The following is a 26,931-nucleotide window of genomic DNA, read 5'->3' as shown; positions in this document are numbered from 1 at the left end:
TGTGTTTCCTTATTTTCCATCAAAATTTCACTAATTTGTCATTTACTAGAGTCATGTTGAGATGTTTGCAGTTCACCTTTGCATTAAGTTTGGAAAGATGGGCTTCCTCAGCAAATGAACTATAACTCTTCACTTCAAAGAAGCTTCAGAAGCTGGTCCAGAGCCTGACACATGAATACTGGGTGAATGACTGAACTCAGTGACATACTAAGCACCTACACTATTCCTGGCACTGTTCTTGATGGTTGCACACATTTTATGTCATTGCATGTCTCTGGATCTCAAGTTCCTAACTTCAACCAGGAAGGGGTTAAAGTATGCTCCTCAGTCCCACCAGCTGTAAGCTTCTGGCATTGGCTCTGAGGGCAGAGTATTTAGAGCTGTGTCCTCAGGAATAAAAGGAGAGAAATCCAAGAGGAATTCTGGAAGTTATTTTCCAAGTTAAGCCAGGAAGTCAGTAACAATAAACCAGGCTAACAAATCATTTCCAAGAGCCACTCCATCAGAATTTACATTTCACAGGACCATGGTCCTAGCAGCCAAGTAAACTGGGTCTCAGGCCCATTCTAAACACTTGCTATTTGTGACTTGCTATCAGTCAGTCAATCTCCCTGAAGTCACAGTTTTCTTAATGTGAAAAATGAAGGGGCTAGTTTATGCTAACTTGGTGCTCTAATACCAGGTGCTTAAAAGTGTGGTCTATGCACAAACAAGTGCAGCTCTACCGGGAGCTGGTGAGAAACGCTGCACCTTCTGCTGAGCTCCTGCTCAGAGCTGATGAGTCATAATCTGCATTGCGAAAAGACTGCCAGATGATTAAGCACACACTAAACTTCCAGAGGCACAAGCTCTCCAGTACCATTTCTCACATTAGTCCCTTCAAGGAAGGTCACTGAAGAGAATGTCCCAGTGTTACAAAACTGTATTTATTTTTAAAAATGTTGACCAAGGTTCTACTAAATGATCTCATCTTTCCTTAAAAGTGTGCATGTCTTTGCGTGTTTATGTATGTATATGAGTATGTGTGTACATCTATGTCTCTGCATGGCTGGAGAAGGGGAAGGAGATAGAATCAGAGAGCACAAATCCAAGCACACTTCTACTCATCACCCAAAAAGAGAGTTAAAATGTAGAGTAGGACCAGGTACAGTACTTTTCCATTCCTTTGCAGTTTCTGGGTGTTTTTATGCCTAGTGAATGCAACCAAATTCCTGAAAAACGTATGTATGCTTCATTCAAGTCATCTAACAAACAGGAACTGAACAACAACTATGGACCCAGCTCTAAATAAGACACTAGAAAACAAAGATAAGTCAGAGCTTTTCAAAGAAAGCCATCCAGTCTGTTGGTAGAGGCAGCTGAAGAAACTAAGGCTTTGAGATAATTCTATGATGCTATGGCTATACATAGGAAGGTCACCAAAGTTACATTGGAAGGGTCAGAGGTAATCAGAGAAGTAATATTTGCCTTAGGACAGGAAGGGAAGGGGACCAAGAAGCAATGACCTCATTCTAAAGCCAGAACCATGGAAAGAAAATTCCAAAAGGGATGGTGATGTAGGGGCAGCTTCAGAGAGAAGTAGAAATTAGATTACACGGACCCTCTTGAGAGTTGACTCTGGGCCTCCATAATAAGACAGTGTACAAAAAAGCCCAGGGACAGGTGAGCACAGGTTTCAGTTGGGTCACCTCTACAGCAACCACGGTCCATTTGTTGAATGATTTTGCCAGTATATTGCTTTGTTATTAGACTGTTCTTCTTCTCAGGAATCTTCAAGTGATATAAAATGCAATATGGGGAAATGGAGACATCACGCTAATAATTTTTTAAAGGCTCTGTTAAATAAGCTGTCAACTAGGAATCACTTTAGATCCCTTTTCTCCTCCACTTCCTGGTCTTATCCAACAGATCACTAGATTTTGTTCCTTTCACTTCTTTTTAGTTCCCCTCACTAAACCCATTAACCTTTTCCTGGCTTACAGCAATGGTTTCCAACACTGACTATATACATGAATTACCTGGGAAGCTTTAAAAACTACTGATGCCTGCCTTCATCATCACCATTCTGACTTAACCAACTGCTATGAAGCTAGTTTTTTGTTGTATTTTATTTGTGAGGCACTGAAGGACAACATGCACTCCTATCTGCTGGCTTACTCCTCAAATACCCATAACATCCAGGGACAGGCCAAAATTTTAAGCCAGGAACTTAATCCAGGTCTCCATGTGGATGGTAGGAACCCAATCACTTGAGCCCCCACTGTCATATTAGCAAGAATCTGGAATCAGGAATGGAGCTGGGTACTGAATCCAGGTATACTGACATGGGGTGTGGGCATCTTAACTGCTAGACCCAATGCCTGCCCCTGAAGCTAGTTTTTTAAAAGTTCCCTAGGTGATTCCAATACACAGTTAAGCATTGAAAACAATGATTTAAACTCTCTCCATTCCTTAGCTTATATAGCTGAAATATTTCTCCCCCAAGTCCTTCTGCCTGCAATCTAGTTCTTTCCCCAAAACCCTCTGCCAACTTCCAATCCACCTTTCAACCTGTATTCAAAACTGTACTTTAAAAAACAAAACCAAGCCGGTGCCACAGCTCACTAGGCTAATCCTCCACCTGTGGCGCTGGTACTTCAGGTTCTAGTCCTGGTTGGGGCGTCAGTTCTGTCCCGGTTGCTCCTCTTCCAGTCCAGCTCTCTGCTGTGGTCCAGGAAGGCAGTGGAGGATGGCCCAAGTACTTGGGCCCTGCACCCGCATGGGAGACCAGGAAGAAGCACCTGGCTCCTGGCTTCGGGATCAGCGCAGCGCGTCAGCTGTAGTAGCCATTTGAGGGGTGAACCAACGGAAGGAAGACCTTTCTCTCTGTCTCTCTCTCTCTCACTGTCTAACTCTGCCTGTCCAAAAAAAACCTAAGACTTTCACTATCCTACTTAAAAATCATATATGTCTTTTACCTACCTTCCTGCCTCCTACAATCCACTCTACTTCATTCAATGAGTAAGACCTATGTTTTCATACATGAACCTCCAGGTCTTTGCACCTGCTATTTGTTCCACCCAGAATGTACTTCCTGTCTTTTACTATCAACCAAAGTTCTCATCCATCAAAATCCAGTTGAAAGGTCACTTCCTTCCATCAATTTTTTCATTGGCTTTTGAGAGATGCTTATGAGGGGATACTTTATGCCAGATAGTCTCCTCAATGCCAGATATACCCATCCTCTGGGTGGTTAGAGTTGTTATCTTTTATGTGCTCTGAGACCTTTTGACAAACCCCTGCTAAAGCCTTCCTCTCACAACAGTTTAATCATTTGTTCACCTGACCATTTCTCCTGAAGACTGTTTGCTCCTGAGGACATAATTACGGCTTATTCATTTCACCCATGGTCAGACGTTCAGCCAACAGAAGTTTAGCAAATACTCTTTGATTGTTGACTAACAACAAGAAAATTAAGAGTAACTCTTTGTAGATATCTATCTCTTACTGATTTCTGAGTTTGATCCCTCCAGCACAATTTGACTCTCACAAGCAAAGTTTCAGAGGCCTGCAAAGCTTTTTATAAGTCTTTCTCATGTTAATACATCTATGGACCAGTAGGATTTAACTTCCACATTCTTGCAAGACAGGCATTCATGTCTCAGTTATTTTTCCAGTCACCTGAAGTTATATATCTTATTTCCATTCGTGAAATTTTACTTTCATATATACCTCTTTTCAATGGTGATGAAAAATGACACATTTTAATATGAAATATGAGCAAATAAATGGATTTGATATCCTGTGATAGTAATTCTTTCCATACCTGTTTAAATAATTTAACAGCATATGTTCGGTTTTGAATCTCCAGTCTGTATACCTTGAAAATCTCTCCTTCTCCAATTAGGAAATCTTTGTGGAAATTTTTAGTTCCTTCTACAACATTTTGAAAGCTGATGGAGGATTTAAGCAACATCCCTTAAGAAGAAGAGCAGAGGTAAGTTATCTTTTCTCTTTCTAAGCATCAACATCACTATTATAACCAGGACTTCCATACTATATTAGAAAAACATCAGAGGGGAGATCTTTGCTGCAGTGGTTAAGATGTTACATAGGATGTCTGCATCCCATATTGGAGTGCCTGAGTTTGAGTCTCAGCTCCACTCCTAGTCCTAACTTTCTGCTAATGCACAGCCTAGAAGGTGAGGGAGAAATCTCAAGTAATTGGGTCCCTGTCATCTCACATGGGAGATGCAGATTGACTTCCAGGTTCCCATATTTGGCCTGGCCCAGTCATGCTGGTTGTAGCATTTGGGGAGTGACCCAGTGGATAGAAGTTACTTATCTACCTATCTCTATTTTATCTTTCTCTCTCTCTATGCTTTAAATGAAAATAAATTGATATCAATTAAAAAGAAACACACCAGAGCTCAGCAATTCAACAGAGCCCACAGGGAAGCCCACCACATGTTTTCCGCACATTTACTTGGGCCAGGCTTCCACCATTCCACAGAGCAAATGGTTTTTTAAAAACACTTACACAATAACATGCTGATATAAAAGCTTAGCTGGGGCAATTTTCCTAAGATTCTGTTCCTTGTCATTAGGTCAACATTTACTGTTAACCCATTTTGAATCTAAAACCATGAAAAAACTATGGAAGTGGGAATCCTGATAGGACTGAACAAAATTCTCCAAGCCTGACTAATATAAATACTTTTCATTAGCCAGATCCTCTGAATGCCTAAATTGCTTCTTCAGAGTAAATTAGAAAGATGCATTAGCTTAAAAAAAAAGAAATCATCCAAAGCAGAGATTGGGAGAATACACTTAAAAGGTAACCAAATACTAACCACGAAGAGAAAGCTTGGCTAAATCATTCAGAACCCAGTTTTGGCTGTATTTCCACAGCAAATATGAAATAGTCTCTGAAGACATTTAAAGCTTGATTTAGATCTTACTGTTAAAGAACCAAAAGCTTATCTAACGTCTAATTGTCTTTTCAACCAAAGAAGCATCAGATCTAGTGACATTAGGCAAGGCAGTCTGAAATAGTCTTTAACATTTGCAGAATGATTCCCAGGTGGTAGTAAATTGTTCTTCCTTTTAAGAAGGGCGCAAAGTTGATTTGGAAAATAGCCAGATTTTTTTTTTAAAGATTTATTTGTTTATTGGAAAGGCAGAGTTCCTGAAGAGAGAGAGACAGAGAGACTTCCATCTGCTGGTTTGTTCCCTAAATGGCCGCAACAGCTAGAGCCTGGCTGATCTGAAGCCAAGAGCCAAGAGTTTTCTTCCAGGTCTCCCACGTGGGTGCAGGGGCCCAAGGACTTGGACCATCTTCTACTGCTTTCCCAGACCATAGTAGAGAGCTGGATTAGAAATGGAGCAGCCGGAACTCCAACCAGCACCTTTATGGGATGCCAGCACTGCAGGTGGTGGCTTTACCCACTAAGCCACAGCACCAGCCCCAGTAACTTGATTTTTACAATGACTCTCAGCACTACTCTATAATCATCTTGAAATATTTCTGCAGTACCATGAAAATTTCTGAGACTATATAAAAATCTGACATAATTCTAAAAATGCTTTATTATGAGACATACAAATAGCAAATTTTACTAACCACAACAAAAAATATTCCTTATGTGAAAAGATCACAATGATGATCTTCATTAACTGATAAGTTTTTTCTGAGAAGTAGAAAGAGCCAGACAGAGCTCCCATTTGTTAGTTCATTCCCCAAATCTCCACAACGGCCAGGATTGAAGCCAAGAGCTGGGAACTCAATCCAGCTCTCTCACTTGGGTAACAGAAACACAATGACCCGAGCTGTCACTGCTGACTCTCAGAGTCTGCAGTGGCAGGAAGATGGAATCAGGAGGTGAAGCCAGGAAATGAACTCAAGTATAAGAAACATCTTGGCCGGCGCCGTGGCTCACTAGGCTAATCCTCCGCCTTGCGGCGCCGGCACACAGGGTTCTAGTCCCAGTCGGGGCGCCGGATTCTGTCCCGGTTGCCCCTCTTCCAGGCCAGCTCTCTGCTGTGGCCAGGGAGTGCAGTGGAGGATGGCCCGAGTACTTGGGCCCTGCACCCCATGAGAGACCAGGATAAGTACCTGGCTCCTGCCATCGGATCAGCGCGGTGCGCCAGCCACCGCGCGCTGGCCGCGGCGGCCATTGGAGGGTGAACCAACGGCAAAGGGAGACCTTTCTCTCTGTCTCTCTCTCTCACTGTCCACTCTCCTGTCAAAAAAAAAAAAATCTTAATTGGCATCTCAACCAGCTGGCCAAAAGCCCACCCCAGCCGATGGATTCTCAACAAAACAATAATATGTCATCTATCAGAACTATGAGTTTCAATCAAAACTGAAAATATTTTGACTTCTATGCAAATTTTATTCTGAGCATGAATATAAATGATTAATAAGTTAATTGGACATTTTCCCCTCTAAATTCCCTTAAATGAAAGCAAGATATAAAAAATATTTTGTTATTATGTTATTATGGTTTTTACCTTTTTTATTGTGCTCAGAAATAAGAACATCACCCACTGTGACATTGGCTGCTTCCTAAGAGAAGAAATACATACTAAAGTAATTCTATTTCATAATTCTAGAAAGAACAGAACCGCAACAGAAATTCAAAGCTCCCCCTGGGACTATACAGTACAATCGTGCAGAATCCAATTTAGAAGAAAGCTAGTAGAAAGCAAACTTATTTCACTTTATTCAATAGCATTTATTGCTATTTGTAAGTGTATACTTAAGACTTCCATATCAACTGTAAAAACTCAAGTATCAATGCCATAGTTACAAATAGCGAATTTGAAATGACTTCTAATGCTATAAAAATGATCACTGCTAATTTGCTCTAATAAAAACTAAGAGTAGCACACAAAAGGCCAACTAGAAAAGGAAAATTAAAAGTTAAGGCAAATGCATAATTCACATCAACCTTAATTCTAAGTCTCCTCTCTTGACAGGTCTGTGAAAGAGGAAGCTCTCATCTCTTTCAATGGTTACAACTCTCTAATTTCCTCAATCTTCAACTAAGTAAAAAACAATGAGAGAACGGAAACATTTTTGGTTTTTAAAAAAGTGTCTGTGAATCCAGCATCTTTTCTCTTGGATAACATTATTTCTTATGCTAAAATCCATAAGCAACAGTCATTTTTTATACACACCTGCTTTACCTTGGCTGGCATGTTTGGAAATCTCTCTTTCTGATGACTTTGCTTTGAAGGATTCAAGGCTGTGCCTGAAAGAGAAATAAAGGGAGTTAGAAACAAAAAATATTATGTTCCCAAAACCTTGATTTTTCCTCTTTCTGACACTGTGAAAATAAATACCTTACTAGTAACATTCATTTCCAAAGCTTAATTTCAATTCCCATTCCTGTGGAATGATTACAAATTTACATATGTGAAATATGCTTCTAGTGATTAAATATAAAAACATACATTTGTTCATTCAAAACATAAATAGCTACTTTAATATTTTTAATGATATGTAACAATAATATAAAGTATAAGGGAGAAAATTGAAATAAAATACAACAATGTTATCAACTGTTTGTAAATATATTTAAAATTTTTACAATTATAAGATTTTTACCTCCTTAGGTTAATTTTTTATGCCATCTTGTGCCATAGGTATTAAAGATGGTTCTGTGTGAATGCAAATGTGTGTGTATGTGTGTGTGTATCAGCCAAATGTAGACTATAAGTCCTGATTTTATAGATCTGTCTGAGCTGAGATAATCTATGTAGCTTCCCATACAAAATTAAAAGCAATTCATATTTTGTTGTCATTGCTAATATTTTGATACACCTTAAAAAATGTTTATTTCACTTGCCATGGGACTCCAAATTCCATTAAGTTGGCAAGTACCAATGCCATCTTACTAGTTAAAGTGATCAGTTTAAGTTTGAACTGATCATAAAGATAGGATTAAGAGTCAAAGGGATCACATAAACAAGACTAGTGTCTGCAAATACTAACTGATAGAATACAAAAGGGAGAGAACCATCCAACATGGGAAGCAGGACACACAGCCAACTCATAGGATGACTAATGCCCTAAACAGCACTCTGGCCTCGGGATCAGCCCTTAAGGCATTCGGACCTGGCTAAAAAGCCCAAGAGGTATTTCAGGCATGGAAAGCCAAGACACTATGGCAAAAAATGACCTAAATGAAAGATCTCTGTGAGTGAGATCCCAGTGGAAAGAATAGGCCATCAAAGAAGGAAGTACCTTTCTCTGAAGGGAGGAAAGAACTTCTACTTTGATTATGCCCTTGTCTAAATAAGGACAGAGTTTGTGAACTCAAGAGGCTTCCATAGCCTTGGCATCTCATGACAAGAGCCTCAGGTGATCACTGACGTCATAAATAAGAGTGTCAATTGTTAAATTAACAACAGGAGTCACTGTGCACTTGCTCCCAATGTAGGATCTTTGTCCTTAATGTGTTGTACTATGAAAATTAACAGGGCAATTAGGCAAGAAAAGAAATTGCAAGCCGGCGCCGTGGCTCAATAGGCTAATCCTCCACCGGGTTCTAGTCCCGGTCGGGGCGCCGGATTCTGTCCCGGTTGCCCCTCTTCCAGGCCAGCTCTCTGCTATGGCCAGGGAGTGCAGTGGAGGATGGCCCAGGTGCTTGGGCCCTGCACCCCATGGGAGACCAGGAAAAGCACCTGGCTCCTGGCTCCTGCCATCGGATCAGCGCGGTGCGCCGGCTGCAGCGGCGGCCATTGGAGGGTGAACCAACGGCAAAGGAAGACCTTTCTCTCTGTCTCTCTCTCTCACTGTCCACTCTGCCTGTCAAAAAAAAAAAAAAAAAAAAAAAACAAACAAACAAAAAAAAAAAAAACAAAGAAATTGCAAACATTTTGAATCAGGTATTGCTATGCAGAAGAAGATCTGAAGTCTGGTTTCTGTAAGGGCCCTAAAAGTCAAAGACCTTAATGAAAAGAGAGAGAGAGCGTATCTCATTGTCATAAAATGGGAGATTCAAAATGGTCTTCTAACAAGACAGTAGAAAGTTGTACATGTATGTCACAACCGGGAAAGAACTGCTGATCATTGGAATATAGATGCAAAATATGACACATAAGGACAACTCAGTTCTACCCTGAAATCTGAAGGATTTTATGGATGTGAAGAAGCCTCCCAATGGTAGCTATCTGAATGGCAGAAATAATATGTGGGAGGAAACTGATGAGAAAATCTAAATCTACGAAGTGACACCTGGAGTTTGGAATGTGTAAGGTTAAAAAACTCCTCCAGGGGCCGGCGCTGTGGCATAGTGGGTAAAGCCACCACCTGCAGTGCCAGCATCCTATGGACACTTGTTCAAGTCCTGGCTGCTCCACTTCTGACCCAATTCTCTGCTATGGCCTGGGAAAGCAGTATAAAATGGCCCAAGTCCTTGGGCCCCTGCACCCAGAAGAAGCTCCAGGCTCCTGACTTCAGATCAACACAGCTCTGACCATTGCAGCCATTGGTGAGTGAACCAGTGGATGGAAGACACTCACTCTCTCTCTCTCTCTGCCTCTCTCTGCTTCTCTGTAACTCTGCCTTTCAAATAAATAAATAAATCTTTAAAAAAATTCCTCCATGATGTCATGATGGGAGTGGGGGTGGGAGGGTGGGTATGGGGGGAAGAAATGCTATATTCCTAAAGCTGTACCTATGAAATTTGTATTCATTAAATAAAAGCTTTCTTAACAAAATTCCTCCAAAATAAAACCATCCCACTAAACAATAAAATTTCAAGCAAAAATAGGCAAAAATCAATTATTTGGATAACTGGTGAATCTGTCTATGGCAACAGCAAAGAAAGACTAAATCTGTTTATGCATTTTCAGTTAGGAGCTTCAACTGCTAATTCAGCAAGTAGCTTCCACAGGACACAACCTGTTCAGTAGACTGGTATGTCCAAGGAATCCACACGTCTTACTTTAAATGATTTCCGTAATGAATCTTTTCAAAATGATAATTTAATTCAAGGCATCAACTCAATAGATTACAATTAAAGAATGCTATTTTCTTTAATAAAGGACAAAGAGTATAGTAGTATTTCCATCATCTCAGACTTACCTCTTTCTGGAGGGCACTTCAAGAAAATTTATGAAAAAATGGAATTTAAAGATGTTTATTTTGGTTCCAACAGTGTTTGAAATCCACATACTTGGCCGGCGCCACAGCTCACTTGGCTAATCCTCCGTCTGCAGCGCCAGCACCCTGGGTTCTAGTCCCAGTTGGGGCGCCGGATTCTGTCCTGGTTGCTCCTCTTCCAGTCCAGCTCTCTGCTGTGGCCCGGAAAGGCAGTGGAGGAAGGCCCAAGTGCTTGGGCCCTGCACCCCATGGGAGACCAGGAGGAAGCACCTGGCTCCTGGCTTTGGATTGGCACAACGCGCCAGCCATAGCAGCCACTTGGGGATGAACCAACAGAAAAGGAAGACCTTTCTCTCTGTCTCTGTCTCACTGTCTAGCTCTGCCTGTCAAAAAAAAAAAAAAAAAGACATCCACATACTTTTTATGAAAAAATCATTCATAAATAGTTTTAAAACCCCACACATGCATGAATTTCAAAAATTTTGGCACCAAAATAAACTCATCTGTGAATTCAATTTTTCTAAAAACTTTTCGATGTGTCTTCATTCTAAGGCAGTCAATGATTATCTTCCCACCAATTAGCTAACCTCACAATGTAAAAAAAAAAAGAAATCAATCTTGCATGTGCAACAGACTAAGAGAAGAATGTGAAATTTTTGTCTATTTAAAGTACAAATCATTCTCTGCTGCATAAACAAATGGAGAGTGTAAATATACTCTGAAATATATTCCAGAACACTGAAGTATAAAACATTGCCCATGAGTCCTATTAAATTGGTGTGAGTTTATATTGTGAACAGCAAGCCCTGTGGGTGGTTCGGTGGTTGGAAAAGGCTCAGATAATAAAATAGCATTGAATATACAGTTCCCAGGGATTTGATCAGTCAGCTTTAAAGTCACACATTCTAATGCAGTAAACCAAGTCAAGAAATAATGTGCAAAAGACAAAAGGGATTAGCCAAATTATACAGTTAATATCATGATGGAAGCCTAGGAAGTAATATCCTGTTAATATGAAAAATCTACATAATAAAAATCAATCTGAAGGTACAGCTTTCTCATACAAATCTCTCAACATTTCTTCTTTATATGTGCAAAGCTTATTTGGGTGTTAGGAAGAGGCTTATGTACACTAAATATATTAACAAACAACAGGTGTGCAAATATACAGAATGGAGAATACACCTGGATTGGGATGAGCATTGGCCCAGCAGTTAAGACATCCCTTGAGACACCTGTGTTCCACACTGGAGTGCCTGTGTTCCAATTCAGTCTCTGCTCTTAATTCCAGTTTCCTGTTAATGCAGACCCATGGAGGCATCAGGTATTGGCTCAAGTACTTAGGTTCCTGCCACCTACATGGGAGACTGGGATGGAATTCCTTGCTCCTGACTTTGGCTTGGTCCAAACCTCAACTGTGGCAGACATTCAGGGAGTAAACCAGTGGATAGGAAAACATCTCTTCCTCTCAAAATAAATAAACTAAATAAATATTATATTACATATATATATATATATGGAAGAACCACAGGATAATGAATAAAAGATTTTCTATCTGAATAACCCTGAATCTACAACAAAAGGCTCACTCAAGATTATTATTGTTGAAGTGAATAAATCTCAGTGGAATAAATAGAACAGGTGATACTAAGACTTTATTTTACTGAAAAAAGAGAAGACTTTGTGAACTTTATCAGATTTTTCTAAGTAAGTGAGGACACAAAAACAAATAAGACAAATGGAAAGAATGAGCGTGCTGGGGAATGGATGGTCAGCAAGCAAGGTTGAGCTGTGGCTTAACACCAGCACTAAAAGGAAAGTCCCAGGCTTCTTCTGGAGGTATCATTTGCACCAAGATAGAGGGAAGCCAATTACAGTTTTACTTCAAATAACACAACAAGACAAAGGGTAGCATTATCTTTCTTCATTGTTTAGGACTCAAAGTGATTTAGAGTTGTGTCAGAAAGTTGATTCTATTGGTTGCCAAAAATGAAATATTTTAAAAAGTAAAGTTGTAATGAACAGTTTTAAAAAAAGAAAACAAAAGTGTAAAGTGGTAGAAAGGACTCTGTTGAATTTTAGTCAATAAGGGGGGAAAGAATCACCAAAAAATGTGAAGTTGCAAGGTCCCCTCCAGATAAAAGTGATAGGTAAGGAATCACAGACCTACCTTGACAAGTCAATGTCTTGGATATAAAGCAATATTTACATTTACAAATTACAATTCCTTGAAGATGGATTTGGAGCCACATGATAAGAATAAGTGCTTACCATGGTTTGTAATTAAGTGGATAGCTCGATGATGTCCCATCTCCTGGAGAATCTGTAAAAGGTCTCCGATGGTTTTGTTTTTCTGTGCACAGGACCAAAGTAACTCTCTTGTCCCACTTTTACCTTGGTCTACATATTTCTCAATAAGACGAACATCTAGCCAACTGTTTGAAAGCCGCTCCGCTGTGGAAATTGCAGTAGAAAGAAGCAAATATTTTATCTTTATTGGAATACTTCTTCTTGTGTGCCTTACGTTTTACTCAATTTTACTTGCAACTTTTTATTTTGAATTTATTTTTTATTTTGAATTTTCCTTCTATGTTCATTTAACTGTAACTCTTCTATAAGAAAGAACTATCATATCTCCCTCCCCCCTTATTTTATTTATTCACTTTTTCATTTATATAAGTATGGACTTTTGGTTAGTGATTTCATTCTGTAGGTTGAAGTTCAATACTAGGATTATTTGTTTTGTTGCTAAAATTGTTCTATCCTTGTCCACATTGGTTGGCTCTTGTGTTCTTTTAACAATTTTTTTTCTTAATTCTTTTTTTTAGCACTTCCTTATTTGCTTGCTGTACAAGGTACTCTGGGTTCATTTTGTGTTTCCCCTTCTGCAGCACTGTAATTATTTGTTCAAGGATTCTGGACTTTATTGGACAACGGTACTGGATGTGATAGGGTTTCATTGCCTCTAGGCCCTTTAAATAAATGCACAGACACTAACCCCCTGCATCTGTATTTCTCAATCTCTGTGTACCCATATTAAAAACCAAGAGTTTATCCTGATACCTCTGATTCCAATCCAACCATTCAGGCTGTGGTCTAGTCTTCCTTAATTTATTATTCCATTGTTGAATAGAAAGAAACTGCTCTTGCTATGGACACCATATTTACTTGTTTGATTCTACTAAACACACAGATAATTTTGAGAATTGCTAACCCACATCCCTGTGAAAAACACATGAACCAAATTAGAGCACAGTGATCCTTTTTGGCCTTAGCCCCTCAAGCATCCAGTTAAGATGCAGTTTTCTGAAGTTACTGAAATTAATGCTTTTCTTCCTCATCCCCTTATCACTCATTTGCAGTACACTTAGACTCAGCTGTTGATGCTTTCATGGAATGGTGTTTAAGATGTTTGTTTCACATTGTACTAATGTGCATTTTTGAGGAGTTAAAAGCTACTATCTGGTAAGAAATGGAAAATATTTCACTAGTATCCTAGGTTTTTAATTGCTCAAAAATGGTGCATCTGAGTTATTTATGGTCTGATATAAGTATTTTAGAGCTGTACTGAACATACAGAGGTACTTTAAAAAGTTCACAGAAAATGGAAGAAAACAGGTTTATTTTGATGCAAAAACATTTGGAAATCCTTATGCTAAGTTTCCAAAAAGTTCATGGAAATGTGTATTATGAAAAACTATGCATACATTTCAAAATTTCTTTATGCTGAAGTAAACCTATCTTTTAATTGTATTTTCCACAAAATTGTAATAACATCCTTGTTTACTAAATTTGGTTTCTCTTCCCTGGCCTGCCAACTATATGAACACTGACTTTAAAATATTTCTTAGTTTCCAAGTTAACATTGCAATGAAAGCTTCCTAAATATTAAATTTCACCAAAGGGAAAGGTTAGGTTTCAACTGTTCCTATTAGAAAATTAATGGGATAATTTATGATTATTAGGCATAACGCACCATACAGATTAGTAATAACAAGTATATGCATACTATGATAGGCTTATTTTTTTTTCACAGGCAGAGTTAGAGAGAGACATAGAGAAAGGTCTTCCTTTTCTGTTGGTTCACCTCCCAAGTGGCCGCTACGGCCGGCGCGCTGCACCGATCCGAAGCCAGGAGCCAGGTGCTTACTCCTGGTCTCCGTGCGGGTGCAGGGCCCAAGCACTTGGGCCATCCTCCACTGCCTTTCCGGGCCACAGCAGAGAGCTGGACTGGAAGAGGAGCAACCGGGACAGAATCCAGCACCCCAACTGGGACTAGAACCCAGGGTGCCAGCGCTGCAGGCAGAGGATTAGCCAAGTGAGCTGTGGCACCGGCCGATAGGCTTATTTTTTAAATACAATAATTAATTCTATATTTTAAGAGTTCCTAAAAAATTATTTATTTACTTGTTGAGTTTATTTGAAAGGCAGAGAGAGAGAGAGACAGAGATCTCCCATCCATTGGTTCACTTCCCAAATGCCTGCAACAGCTGGGGTAAGGTCAGGCTGAAGCCAGGAGCTGAGAATTCAATCCAAGCCTCGCACACGAGTAGCAGGACCCAGCTACTTGAGCCATCACCTGCTGCCTCCTAGGGGGTGCATTAGCCAAAAGCTGGAGCCAACAGAGGAGCTGGAACTGGAGCCCAGGCACTCAAATGTGGAACATGAACTTCCCAAGTGGCATCTTAACTCCTGTGCCAAACACTGGTACCCCTCTGCACTTTGAATATTTGCAGTAAGCCACATGCATGTGATTTATCAGGAGTGAAGAGGGAAGATGCTCTGTGGGCTATCGCAGTCAGGGAAGGTAGTAAAGGTGACCAGACATCTGCTACCTCCATAACAGGGGTGGATGGGGGCAAGGTTTAACTAGGCAGAGGGAAGAGTGAAGGAAGTGGGATTGGTCCAGAAATGGGGAAAGGGAATGAGGGAACAGAGAGGAGACCAGCATGCTTAAAGCAGAAGGTTCGTGTTAAAGAAAAGGAGAAGATGCCCCATGAAGTCTCCACATTACCTCTGTGTCTCCAGGAACATGCTTAGCATATAGTAGCTATTTACTGAATAACAGACACAGGTCTTGAACTTAAACTTCCTTCTGAAAGCAATGGGACCTGACTAAGATGTCCAAGAAAGTGACATAAAAACAGAAGCTTTACATTTTGCAAGATCCATCTGGTAGCAATAGCAGCAGGAATCTTGTATATAATATTTATACATTAAAAGGTGGACACATTTTATTGTCATAATAAGAAAGGAATAGTTTATTAACAGGATCCAGAGTTAACTTTTTAAGTTTCATGCAGATGTAAGCTTTCCCACATAATTCCATTCCCCATTCTCTATTTTCCCTTTTTCTCAGTTTTGGAATTTCCCTCTCAAAAGTGCAGCAGGCGATGACCCCGTCCTTTCCCATCCCATGACTTAGCTCAGAAACCGCTAAGAGGCACTTGCCCTTAAGCACACTTCCGAGATTCGGCAGAGCAGGAAAACACAGGTGCCAAGCGAGGTGGGGCTTTTAGCTCCCTAACACTGACCAGAAGGCAAAGGCTTCTGAGTTTTCACTAAACACAAAAAAGGCAATATCAGGCAAAGTATTTTTGTAATAGTAAAAGTCCATGGTGAGAAACTGATCTGGCTAAGTTAAAATGGATATTGCCTGCACACATGGATTGCTTCCAGGACTAGAGATGAAATATGTTTTCTCTTTCTCTCACTGGTGATTCACAGTACAACCTTAATAGCTTTCCTCTAATGATGATGCATTCTGAATAGCAAAATCAGTAAGGAGCATTATTAACATCTATAAAATATATAATTCTTTTAGATCCAATTCTATAAAATAGCTCCAATTTGATGCAACAGGAATGCCAACTCTAACATGTTAATTACATTCTTTAATGTTTATAGTTTTCTCCAATTCTTGCTTACTTATTCCCTTCCAGAACACAAAACTTTGTTTACGCAAAATAGAAATCAAATAAAAATAAAAATGAAAGTACTCAATGAGTAATTGTGTTGCTAAGGTTAAGAGCGTTCTCAACAGATAAATTAAGAAAAATACACTGTGTTAAACATTGTTTAAAACATTTTTTGGAAGGTAAGCCTTTTATTGAAAGACATCATGGCATGATGTAAACCAAAAAAAAAAAAAAAAGTCTACCTGAGAAGTTCAGAAACCAGTTTATCTCAACATACTGGTTGCTTAATAATCGCTCAATGTGCACAGGTTCTTGGATGCTGTTTTGAGAGTGTAGGGCTGTCTAGTAGTGCTAACCACTGGGGAATTCAGCTACAGAAATCACATCTCTGTATGCAAATATGTACTGAAGGGGTTTTTTAGAATAATGCAACACACCCCTATTTGGACTCTGTATTTGCCTATGACCACATGCTAAAACCCCTAGAAAATGAAGACTACATTCTAGCAAAGCTTGTTTTCAGGCAGCACAATGGGGAGAACAAAGATACCCCTTTTCATTCTTTCTACAAAGCATACAAAGATACTAGGCAATTTTTCAGAAGGGTCATGGAAGGTAGTTTTGCTTCCAAAAAACTGAAATGAAATTCAAAAGTGTACATTAGCTTTGCTCCTCAGACAAAATCATAAGCATTAAAACCCATTAGTTCATAAATTTTACCAGAAATAATACTTGTTCATACTTAAGTTTGTGTACTTTCTACCCCATACCCAAATAAGACTCATATTCCATATCGGGGGAGGCCTGTGCATTATTTCCCCAGTATCCTCTGTAGACCCATGTGAGGACCTACTGTCAACTAACCTCTGGGACAGACCTCAGAGTGGCTTACCCTCAACACTGGCATTGCAATCTACACCTCAAAAGCTGAGTAACATCAGACCTAAGTGAAGATGAATACTATTTCCTCATGCATTCTTTATCCAGGCTTGTTGTCTGCCTGAAATTAGAAAATCCCTACAAGCAGAAACCACAACAGTGCCTCTAGTACAGTGCTCTATGATTCTGCCCAACAAGGTTTTGGATGTTTAACAGATGTCTGCTTGCTCACTAATGTCGCTCCCCCTCTTCATGGAGGAACGACACTAAACCCTGCCTAGGTTTCCTATCCGAGTCACGGCACCATTATGTCGCTCCCCGTCTTCGTGGAGGAACGACACAGGACCCTGCGCTGTTCTTTTGTCTGCTCGGCCCTCCCCGGGTTTGCTGCTGGTTCTTCCCAGGTTGGCTACCGACCCTTCCACCTCCGTGGAAGGGCGGTTCCCCCTGCCACCTTCCCCACTTCCGCGGGGGAGCGGCACACCGCCGCCCGGCTCTCTCGGGGGCTGCTCAGATGTTCCTCAGGTGTTCCCCTTAGATGTTCCTGGTGCATGTTGTCTCTCTCCTCCTTTATAGTCCTCTTCCACCAATCCCAACTCTGCTACCCACACGCCGAGTATGCTGCTCTCCTGCAATCAGGAGCAGGATCAGCTCCTGCAGGTCATCACTCAAGTTGGCGAGAGGCAACTGCGTAGAAGTTGTTACTCCCTTCTCAGCGCCATATTGTGGGAAAGCAGATGCATAGAATAAGTCTTAATTCCAGTAACAGTCTAGTCCGAGTTGCTCCCCACAACTAACTTACCCAAAATGCAGATATTTATCCAATTCTCTCAATGAGAACAGGAAATAAGGCAAGTAAAAATTCCTGCCCTCATTGTGAAGTGTTGTTTTTTTTTTTTTTTTGACAGGTAGAGTTATAGACAGTGAGAGAGAAACAGAGAGAAAGGTCTTCCTTCCATTGGTTCACTACCTAAATGGCCACCATGGCCGGCACTGTGCCGAACCAAAGCCAGGAGCAAGGTGCATCTTCCCAGTCTCCCATGTGGGTACAGGCGCCAAAGCACTTGGGCCATCCTCCACTGCCCTTTAGGTTACAGCAGAGAGCTGGACTGGAAGAGGAGCAACCAGGACTAGAACCCAGCACCCATGGGATGCCAGCGCTGCAGGCGGAGGATTAACCAAGTGAGCCATGGTGCCGGCCCAAGTTTTAAGTAATTAATTCAAACCGTAGGTTAGTTTAGATTAAGTACATTTGGAGTTAAGACTTCACAGTGTGTGATAGGTGATGTAGTATGTTAAGGTTACGTTTTAGTGATGTAGAATATGGGGTGATATATTGCAGTCAAGCTGACTCTTGGTCTCAGGAGCTTTTAGGACCTGTTGAGAGAACCGCAGTTCCTCCATGACAGGCTTCATTTTGAGCCAGAAAAAAGACAGGCCCAAGGGTATGGGTGTGAAACTATTCCTGGAATTTAGATTCTTCCACTTTCCTGTGTGACGCCTAGCCCCCGAGTTGCTCAAATGCATCAATAAAATGCATAAATTTAGGTAATTGCCATATAGAGAATAAGGAACTCGCTTACGTGTGTAGTGACGTATGTACTTGTTTACTCGAGTGTATGAAAATGCTGGGAAGGGGAGAGACAGGGCTTCTCACCTTAGCACTGCACTGCGTCATAGATGCCAGCAGGAGCCCCAGCTAGCTGCAAATAAATCCTCTTGCTGTTGCATCCAGCCTGCCTTTTGTGGGTTGTTTTGGGGAGGATCTCCGATCCGGACTCAACATCATGAAGCTTATTTCTATGTGGACAATAAACACACGCTCACACAAACAAGCATTCACACAAACAAGCATGCACACACACTCAAATATATGAAGTATGAGAGAGTTGCTAAGTTGTATAGAGAACAAAAATAAGGATAATAAGGGAATGGGAGGGTGCCAATTTTTAAAAAGCAGTCATGGTAGATAATACTTGTAGTTAAGCAAAAACATGAAGGAAATGAAGAAGCATACTTCAAAGTGACCTATAGAAAAATACTCCTTGCATGTTCAAGGAGGATAATGTGGCTGGAGTTGAGTAAACAAGAAGGAAAAGAAAGTGGGGGTAAAAAAAAAAAAAAAAGCCATGTAGGGGCCAGCGCTGTGGCATAATGGGCTGAAGCCTCCGCCTGTGGCATCCATTCTAGTCCCAGCTGCTTCTCTTCCAATCCAGCTCTCTGCTATGGCCTGGGAAACAGTAGAAGATGGCCCAAGTCCTTGGGCCCCTGCACCCATGTGGGAGACCCAGAAGAAACTCTTGGCTCCTGGCTTCGATCAGCCCAACCGTGGCCACTGCAGCCATCTGGGGAGTGAACCAGCAGATAGAAGACCTCTCTCTCTTTCTCTCCCTGTCTGTAACTTTACCTCTCAAATTAAAAAAAAGTCATGTAAGATTTCAGTGTTCGCTTTTTTTTTAAATTTATTTATTGGAGAGATGGGGTGGGGGAGGGAGGGAGAGAGAGAGCGTGAGCGAGCAAGAGGAGCGACAGAGCTGTCCCATCTGCTGGTCACTCCTCAATGCCTCTGATGAACCAAACTGGGCCAGGGTCAGAGCCAGAGCCAGAAACCAGGAACAGAATCTAGGTATTTGACATCAGTGGCAGGAACCAAATTACTTGGGCTACTACCACTGCCTCCCAGGGCCTGCATTGTTACAAAGCCGGAGTCAGGGGTAGGGAGTCTGGAATCAAATGAAGCACTCTGATATGGGACATAGGCTTCCCAACCATTAGGTTAATGTCTGCCTCCAGTGTCTATGTTTGAAATCAAGCTGCTATACAGCATCTCTGATGTAGATACCAGATACTATTAGGCCCTCGCCTCTCTTCTTATATTAAAATTTCTTTGCAAATCAACCTCTTAGTAAGTTAACTCGCTAAACTGAGGGGGTGGCACGGTGGGCTCCACAGGGTCCTTGATCACAAAACTTATGAAGTCCTTTATTTCCTCTGTAGCTAAAATTTTGATGTTTGATCTTGTCTTGAGGGTTTTTCCAGAAACTGCAGGCTCTGGGCATTGAGTAACTTCCACCTGACTGAATCCCAGTTCGCCATCATCAAAATCTGTCCTCTCTCCCCCAAAATGATGTAATCAACCAATCAAAGGAGGGCCACAAGCACTGTGGGCCAACCAGAGACTGGCACGTGAGATGAACGTGCACCTCTAAATCCCAACTTCAGTTTGTTTGAGCCTTTACACCCAGCCTCTCAAGGAGCCCAGGAATTACGTGATTTGCTCTGGGCTCTGCTAATAAACACACACTTTTCTCCCAACCACCCTGATGTCAGTGTTTGGCTTGCTGTACTTCAGGCAAGCAGACCCAGGTATGGGGCCTCCACAACACCTGGGGTGAGATGGGGAGCTAGTAGAGGGTTCTAAATAGTGAAATAATATACTTAATGTGTTTAACAGACTCACTGATGGCTGTGTTGTAAAGAAACACAAAGCACAGGTGTTTGGTGTAGCAGTAAGGATGCCATTTGGGATACCCACATTCCATATCAGAGTGCTTAGATTTGAGTCCTGGCTCTGCTTCCAATTCTGGCTTCCTCCCAAGGCAGACCCAAGGAAGTAGCAGGTGATGCCTTCATTCTGACCCAATCCCAGCTGCTGCGGGCATCTGGAGTGAACCAGTGGATAGGAGATCTTGAGATCTCTCTCTCTCTCCCTCCCCCTCCAAATAGAGAGAGAGAGAGAGAGAGAGAGAGAGAGAGAGAGAGAGAGAGAGAAGGAAGGAAGGAAGGAAGGAAGGAAGGAAGGAAGGAAGGAAGGAAGGAAGGAAGGAAGGAAGAAAGAAAGAAAGAAAGAAAGAAAGAAAGAAAGAAAGAAAGAAAGAAAGAAAGAAAGAAAGAAAGAAAGAAAGAAACTTAAGAAGGGCAAGAGAGAGCAGTAGCAGGGCATCCAGTTAGGAGACTGCTAGAATAATCCAGGTAGACTCTGATGGTGATTTGCACCAGGATGGCTGTGGTAACAGTGGTAGAAGCGGTCAGATTATGAGATAAGAACCTGAGGGCAGAGTCAGCAGCATCCTTTGCTGAGAGATGGGATGTGGTTTGTGAGAGAAGGTGAGAAATTAGAAGAGACTCATATTTTTGTCCTGAACAAAGGAAGGTGTTGCCATTAATTTCAGATGTTGTTTTGCAGAGGGTGCAATGCTGGAGATGTCTGTTCAGCAGGCAATTACATGGATGATGCTGACATTCAAGAGAGAGACTCAGGTTAGAAATTTGGGAGATATTAGCATAAAGATGGAATTTATACAAGGTAGCAACTATAGTGAATAAACAGAAGAGATGGAGTCTGTGGACTAAGCCCAGGGGCATTGCAAAAAGACAGGAATCTGTGAGCAGAAAACAAAGAGTTAATGTTTCAGAAGTAGAAGTGCTTTAAGGAAGAAGGAGTGGTCAACTGTGTCAAGAGATAAAGACTGAGTATTGATCACTGGATTTAATCACAGTGACCTCTGACAAGAGGAATCCCCAGGGGAACACAGATACAGGGTGGTGGCTTAGAGTAGCAGTGAGAACACAGGTAGATGGGAAAAACAGAGTGGGCACAAAAATAGGTGTTACTGCACCTTCAGGGATGGGAAACACATTTCTCTACTCCTCAAGTGGACACTGTGCAGTAATTTCCTTCCAAAGAGTAAAATATGGGTTGGTAGAGGGAATAATTGTGCAGTATAGACACCTCAGAGACACTATCTCAGCTACAGCTAATATCAACAGTGGTAATTCATGTACATGATATATACACTGATATTATAGGATGAAAATGCACTTCATGCCTATGGTCTTCCTCCACAATCCATAACCTCAGTTTGATCTCAAGAAAAACAACAGGCAAATGTCAATCAAGGAACACTCAACAACAGTCGACGAGTACTGACCAGTACTCCTCAAAACTGTCAAGGTCAACAAAAGAAGAATCTGGAAACCACCACAGTCAAGAGGAGCTGGAGTATACATGACTAGTAAATGCAGTATGAGGGTGGGTGTTTGGTCCAGTGGTTAAGATACCTACATCCCACATGGGAATACCTGGGCTCAATGCCCACTCTAGCTGCTGACTCCAGCTAATGCAGAGCCTGGGAGGCAGCAATGATGGCTCATGTGGGAGACCTGAGTTCCCAGCTCCTGGCTGTTGTGAGCATTTGGAGATTGAATCAGCAAATGAGAGTTCTTTCTCTGTGTGTCTATCTGTCTCTTCCTCTCCATCTCTCTGTTTCTCAAGCAAATAAATTTTAAAACCAAATAAAAGAAGTGCAACGTGGTATCCTGGATGAACACTTATAATATAAAGGATGCCAGGTAAAAGACAAAGGCATGTGAATGAAGTAACGTCTCCGCAACAAACACACCCTACTACTGTAAGATGTTAATTACTGGAGAACCTGGGTGCACAGCATATGGGGAGGATTTAGAGAATAGAGAGGAAATCTCTGAACTACCTTCCAATTTTTTCAGTGAATTTAAAACAGTTCTAAACAACAAAGACCACTTAAAATGTAAAATAGCAAAGAGGACATAGGCCTTAGATTCTGCTTAGACTCCTAGTCTGTCACTCAGCAGACTGACTTAAGGCAAATTACTCAAGATCTCTCAGGTCAGTTTCTCTACCTATAACATGTGAAAAGGAGGAGTAAATACGTTATTGAAATGTTGTGGTAAGTCAGTTAGATCACTCGTGCAATTCACAGTGTCTGACACACAGTGAGCACGCAAGTGGAGGCAGCCATTATTATTACTGCTATCATTTTAAATTACTGCACATTCAAATGTACATTTAGTGTGATTTTACATTTAATCTGTTTTAAATAATAATTTATATGATACTTTCCTTTGCTTTTTGAGAGGAAAAAAATAACATCTGACCTAGTGCAAAGTGTCTGTAAAAATGGTTTCTCTCTCAGTGTAAGTGTTGAGGTTTTACCATGTAAGCTACTCCAATTTAATTTAAATAAATGCCAATCTGTGTTAATTTAATGAAGTGAGTTATCATCAGAGGTTCTGTATACACCTTATCATCTCTGTAAAGTAAATAACATTTTCCAATTTGGATTCCCACTTTCACTATAAAGCCAAAAAGTCATCAAAGTCAACTGGATAGCATGCTATCTTCAGATAACACTTTTTAATAACACACCTGACACAAGTGAGCTGAAGAGTAATATGCAGAATATGCTTAAGACAAAAAGAATTAAGTACTGAAAGAATGTAATCAAAGAACTGTAATAGGCAGATGCTATAAAGAAGAGAAATCAGGCTGCACATCAGATTCACTTGGAGAGCTGAGTAAGAAAAATGAAACACACCAGACAGTGACCAAGAAGCTCCAGACCTGGGGCCTGGGCACATGTATATTTAAAAGATTGCATAGGGGTTGGTATTTGGTGCAGTTCAGATGCCAGTTGGGACACTGGCACCCCATCTCAGAGTCCTGGGTTCAAGTCCTGGCTCCACTTTTGATTTAGCTTCCTGCTAATGCTTTTACTGAGACACATCAGATGATGGCTCAAGTACTTGGGGCCCTGCCACCCATATGGTAGACCTGGATTGAATTCTCTAGCCCCTGGCTTGGGGCTGGCCTAGCCCCAGCTGTTGCAGGCATTTGGGAGTAAATCAATGGATACAAGATTTCTCTGTCTTCCTCTCTCTGACTTTCAAATAAATAATTTTTAAAATGGAGTAAAAGGCAATTGCACAGGTGATTCCAGTTTGGGAAGGACTGGCTTACATTATCCCCCACACACTGACCGTATAATGAAGGCTGCTATATGATCTGCCTTCGTCTGAGCTTCCTTTCTAACCGTAGCCTGATACGCAACATCATCAAGAATCATGATTGGCCTCAGACAGTTGTGCCTGTAACCATCACAGTTGTTTTCTATTTGGAGTTGTGGGCCGTATGTACCTTCAGGCGCCCAGCTGTCCTGAGCACAGAGGGGCCTGTCACTTTGGTTCAGTTCTCCATCATTCTCTCCTCCCTCGTCAAAGGTTTTCCTTCTCCTTTTCCCTTCCCTTCTTTCTCCCTTGCCTACACCCACAGGCAAACTCAGCATGTTCACCCGGGGAAGCTGACCTTTACACCCTGAACTGGACCAGCCTGCCCTTCTTGCTGAACCAACAACTTGTGAAACTGCTGGTCAGTTCCAGCTATGTGGAGCAGGCGGTCAGTAGATACAGCTCCCTGTACAATGAATACTAGCTGGAGAATCAAAGACTAAGCCTTCTGGATCCTTCCCCTAGAAGAGAATATACAAAGTGGCAATGGGCAGACTATATATAAAATAGAACTCTAGTCAGAACACACATCAACCAACCCAAAAAGCCAACCCACTATCTTATAGTAACTCATCCAAGAAGTCAAACTGCTACCTGTAACAAGTCCAGGAAGCCAAATAATCCTTGTAGCAGTTGGTTCCAATCAGGAATAACCGACAGCTTCCTTAATCTTAATCTGTCAACTTTCAATTTAGGACCAATTGGATAAAGCCAAATATGTACCCCTTAACACTTTGCCATGCCAATAACCTGCAATCAGGCATTCCCAAAGCTTTCCCATCCTCTCCCTGCCTTTTTAATCAGTCAAATGCTCAATAACAGTGGCTGGCTGACCCGCTTTGAATAGCCTGTGCTTGTTCTCATTTATGTGATCTTCTTTTATTTCCACAACTAGGAAAACAAGGTGACCAGGGGCAGCTGTACTTGAGCGAGGCTCTGAGGTGCAGCTGTAAAGAACAAAGCAGTGAGGGGATGTTTGAAGTGGCTGTGGTTAAGGGCACATGCTTGAATTGCCAGGTTCAAGTCCTGGCCCTGCCACTTCCCGCAGTGTGAACCTAGGTGAGTTACCACAGTCTCCTAACCTATTATAACATGGGGAGAATAATAGCACCTGAATCGCTAGCAGGGTGATTGATGGGGTTATACGAGATAAGCCATGTAGAGCATGAGTGTCAAGGGGCCAGCACTGTGGCGTAGAAGGTTAAGCCTCTGCCTGCAATATTGGCATCCCATATGGGTGCCGGTTCAAGTTCTGGCTGCTCCACTTCAGATCCAGCTCCCTGCTAATGCAACTATGAAGGCAGCAGAAAATGGCCCAAGTGCTTAGGGCCCTGCACCAACGTGGGAAATCCAGAAGCAGCTCCTGACTCCTGGTTTCAGTCTAGGCCATCCCTGGCTTCTACAGCCATTTGGGGAGTGAGCCAGCAGACAGAAGATAACTCTCTCTCCCCTTCTATCTCTACCTTTCAAATAAATAAATCTTTTTTTTAAAAAATGAGTGCCTGGGTTACATTGCCAGGAACAGAGAGAGGAAGGTGCTGGAGATACTGCCCATTCACTTGTTCACTCCCCTCAATGCCTGCAATAGCTGGAGATAGGCCAGGCTGAAGTCAGGAGCTAGGAACTCAACCAGGTCTCCTGGACATGGTTGTCAGGAGTACTTAGGCCATGACCTGCTGCCTTCCAGGATCTGCATTAGCAAGAAGCTGGGATAGGGAGCTGGAGCAGGAACTCAAAGCCAGATATAGTAGGTGGGCTGCTTAACCACTAGACCAACTGGCTTCCTGCCCCTTTCGGATGGCATAGATGTTCTTCCATTTTCATCACCTCTAGCAGGCTGCTTCACACACTGATGACACATACCTGGGTCCAGACAAAAAAATCTTCTCCTTCCACAAAGTCAGTAACTCTTGGAAATATGTGGGTGCAAATACAGATCATGCCCTGATTCTTCTGAGAGAGATCTGATGGGTGAGGGGTCTTCTCCTTTAAATGCATACTGGAAATCTATGTTTTTCCAGAAAGCAGAGTAAGGTACACTTCTCTAAGATTTTTACTCCAGCAGTGCTATAATTTCAAGTTACAGAACTTAAAATAGATAAACAATCTTTATAAAGCTAGAGGCCATGGTAGGTGTTGCAGCACTGTGGGTTAGGCTGGCACTTGGATTCCAGCATCTCCTATCAGAGTGCAGGCTGAGCCCCAGGTGCTCTGCTTCTGATCTAGCTCTTTGCTGATGCACCTGGGGGAAGCAGTGGATGATGGCAGAAGTACATGAGCCCCCATCACCCATGTGAGAGACCTGGATGGAGTTTCTGGCTTCTGTCTTAATCCTAGCCCAGCCCTGGGAGTGAACCAGCAGATGAAAGACCTATCCTTCTCTCTCTCCTCTCTTCTCTCCCTCTCTCTGTGACTCTGCCTCTCAAATAAACAGACAGGCAGAGTGGACAGTGAGAGAGAGAGAGACAGAGAAAGGTCTTCCTTTTCCGTTGGTTCACCCTCCAATGGCCGCCGCGGTAGGCGCATCCCGCTGATCCGAAGCCAAGAGCCAGGTGCTTCCTCCTGGTCTCCCATGCGGGTGCAGGACCCAAGCACTTGGGCCATCCTCCACTGCACTCCTGGGCCACAGCAGAGAGCTGGACTGGAAGAGGAGCAACCGGGACAGAATCTGGCGCCCCGACCGGGACTAGAACCCGGGGTGCCGGCGCCGCAGGTGGAGGATTAGCCTAGTGAGCCACTGCACCGGCTAATAAATAAATCTTAAAAACAAAACCAACTTGGAGTCCTATGCCACAATTCCATAAAGTGTGGCTATATCGTTTATCAACAACAAAGAGAACTTTCTCCTAAGAAACACTATTTCAGACAACTAAGTTGTTTCGATATGATCGTATTTATTGTCAATTAACTTTAAATACGACACCATGGGTTATCCGATCTAACCCCAAACACCTGTACTTAAGAGAGACTTGTGGGGCTTCAATACCGCAGGCCGGGCAAGCTGGGAATGGCTGGTAAACCTAGGAAGCTTACAGTGGGCTTGTCCTTCTCAAGCCTCAGCTCACTGGACGATGGGCAGCGAGCCGCACAGTCTCTCTGAAAGAGAAGGGGGAGCTCATGTCTGGGTCTTCGGGAGTAACTGGGTCCTTCCCAGGCATGGGACGGGGCAGGTGTCCCTGCCTGGAGCTCCGGGGGCCGCGCCAGCCCCAGGAGTCC

The 26,931-nt window shown here is 42.0% G+C and overlaps 1 protein-coding gene across 11 annotated transcripts in view; it reads right to left on the bottom strand.

The window, feature by feature from the left end:
* The window catches only part of IRAK3 (interleukin 1 receptor associated kinase 3), a 68,066-nt gene that overhangs the window by 40,449 nt on the left and 686 nt on the right, over positions 1-26,931 (bottom strand). For 2 of the 11 annotated variants that reach the window (XM_089308626.1, XM_008256751.5), the window contains exons 2-5: positions 12,365-12,547; positions 7,162-7,235; positions 6,493-6,547; positions 3,806-3,957 (exon numbers count right to left, since the gene is read on the bottom strand). In XM_089308626.1, coding sequence (XP_089164752.1) covers positions 3,806-3,957; positions 6,493-6,547; positions 7,162-7,235; positions 12,365-12,547 — 464 coding nt within the window. Of the gene's footprint in view, positions 1-3,805; positions 3,958-6,492; positions 6,548-7,161; positions 7,236-12,364; positions 12,548-18,547; positions 18,673-24,309; positions 24,455-26,748; positions 26,812-26,931 lie in introns of those variants that run through there. The other 9 variants (XM_051845651.3, XM_089308625.1, XM_051845653.3 and 6 more) reach the window with 9 other exon arrangements.

The sequence above is a fragment of the Oryctolagus cuniculus genome, chromosome 11, assembly GCF_051225735.1.
Source record: "Oryctolagus cuniculus isolate XC-2025 breed Fujian yellow rabbit chromosome 11, ASM5122573v1, whole genome shotgun sequence".
NCBI classification, from domain to species: Eukaryota; Metazoa; Chordata; class Mammalia; order Lagomorpha; family Leporidae; genus Oryctolagus; species Oryctolagus cuniculus.
The sequence above is the reverse complement of the archived record's forward strand: the minus strand, read 5'-3'. Positions and strand labels throughout refer to the sequence as shown.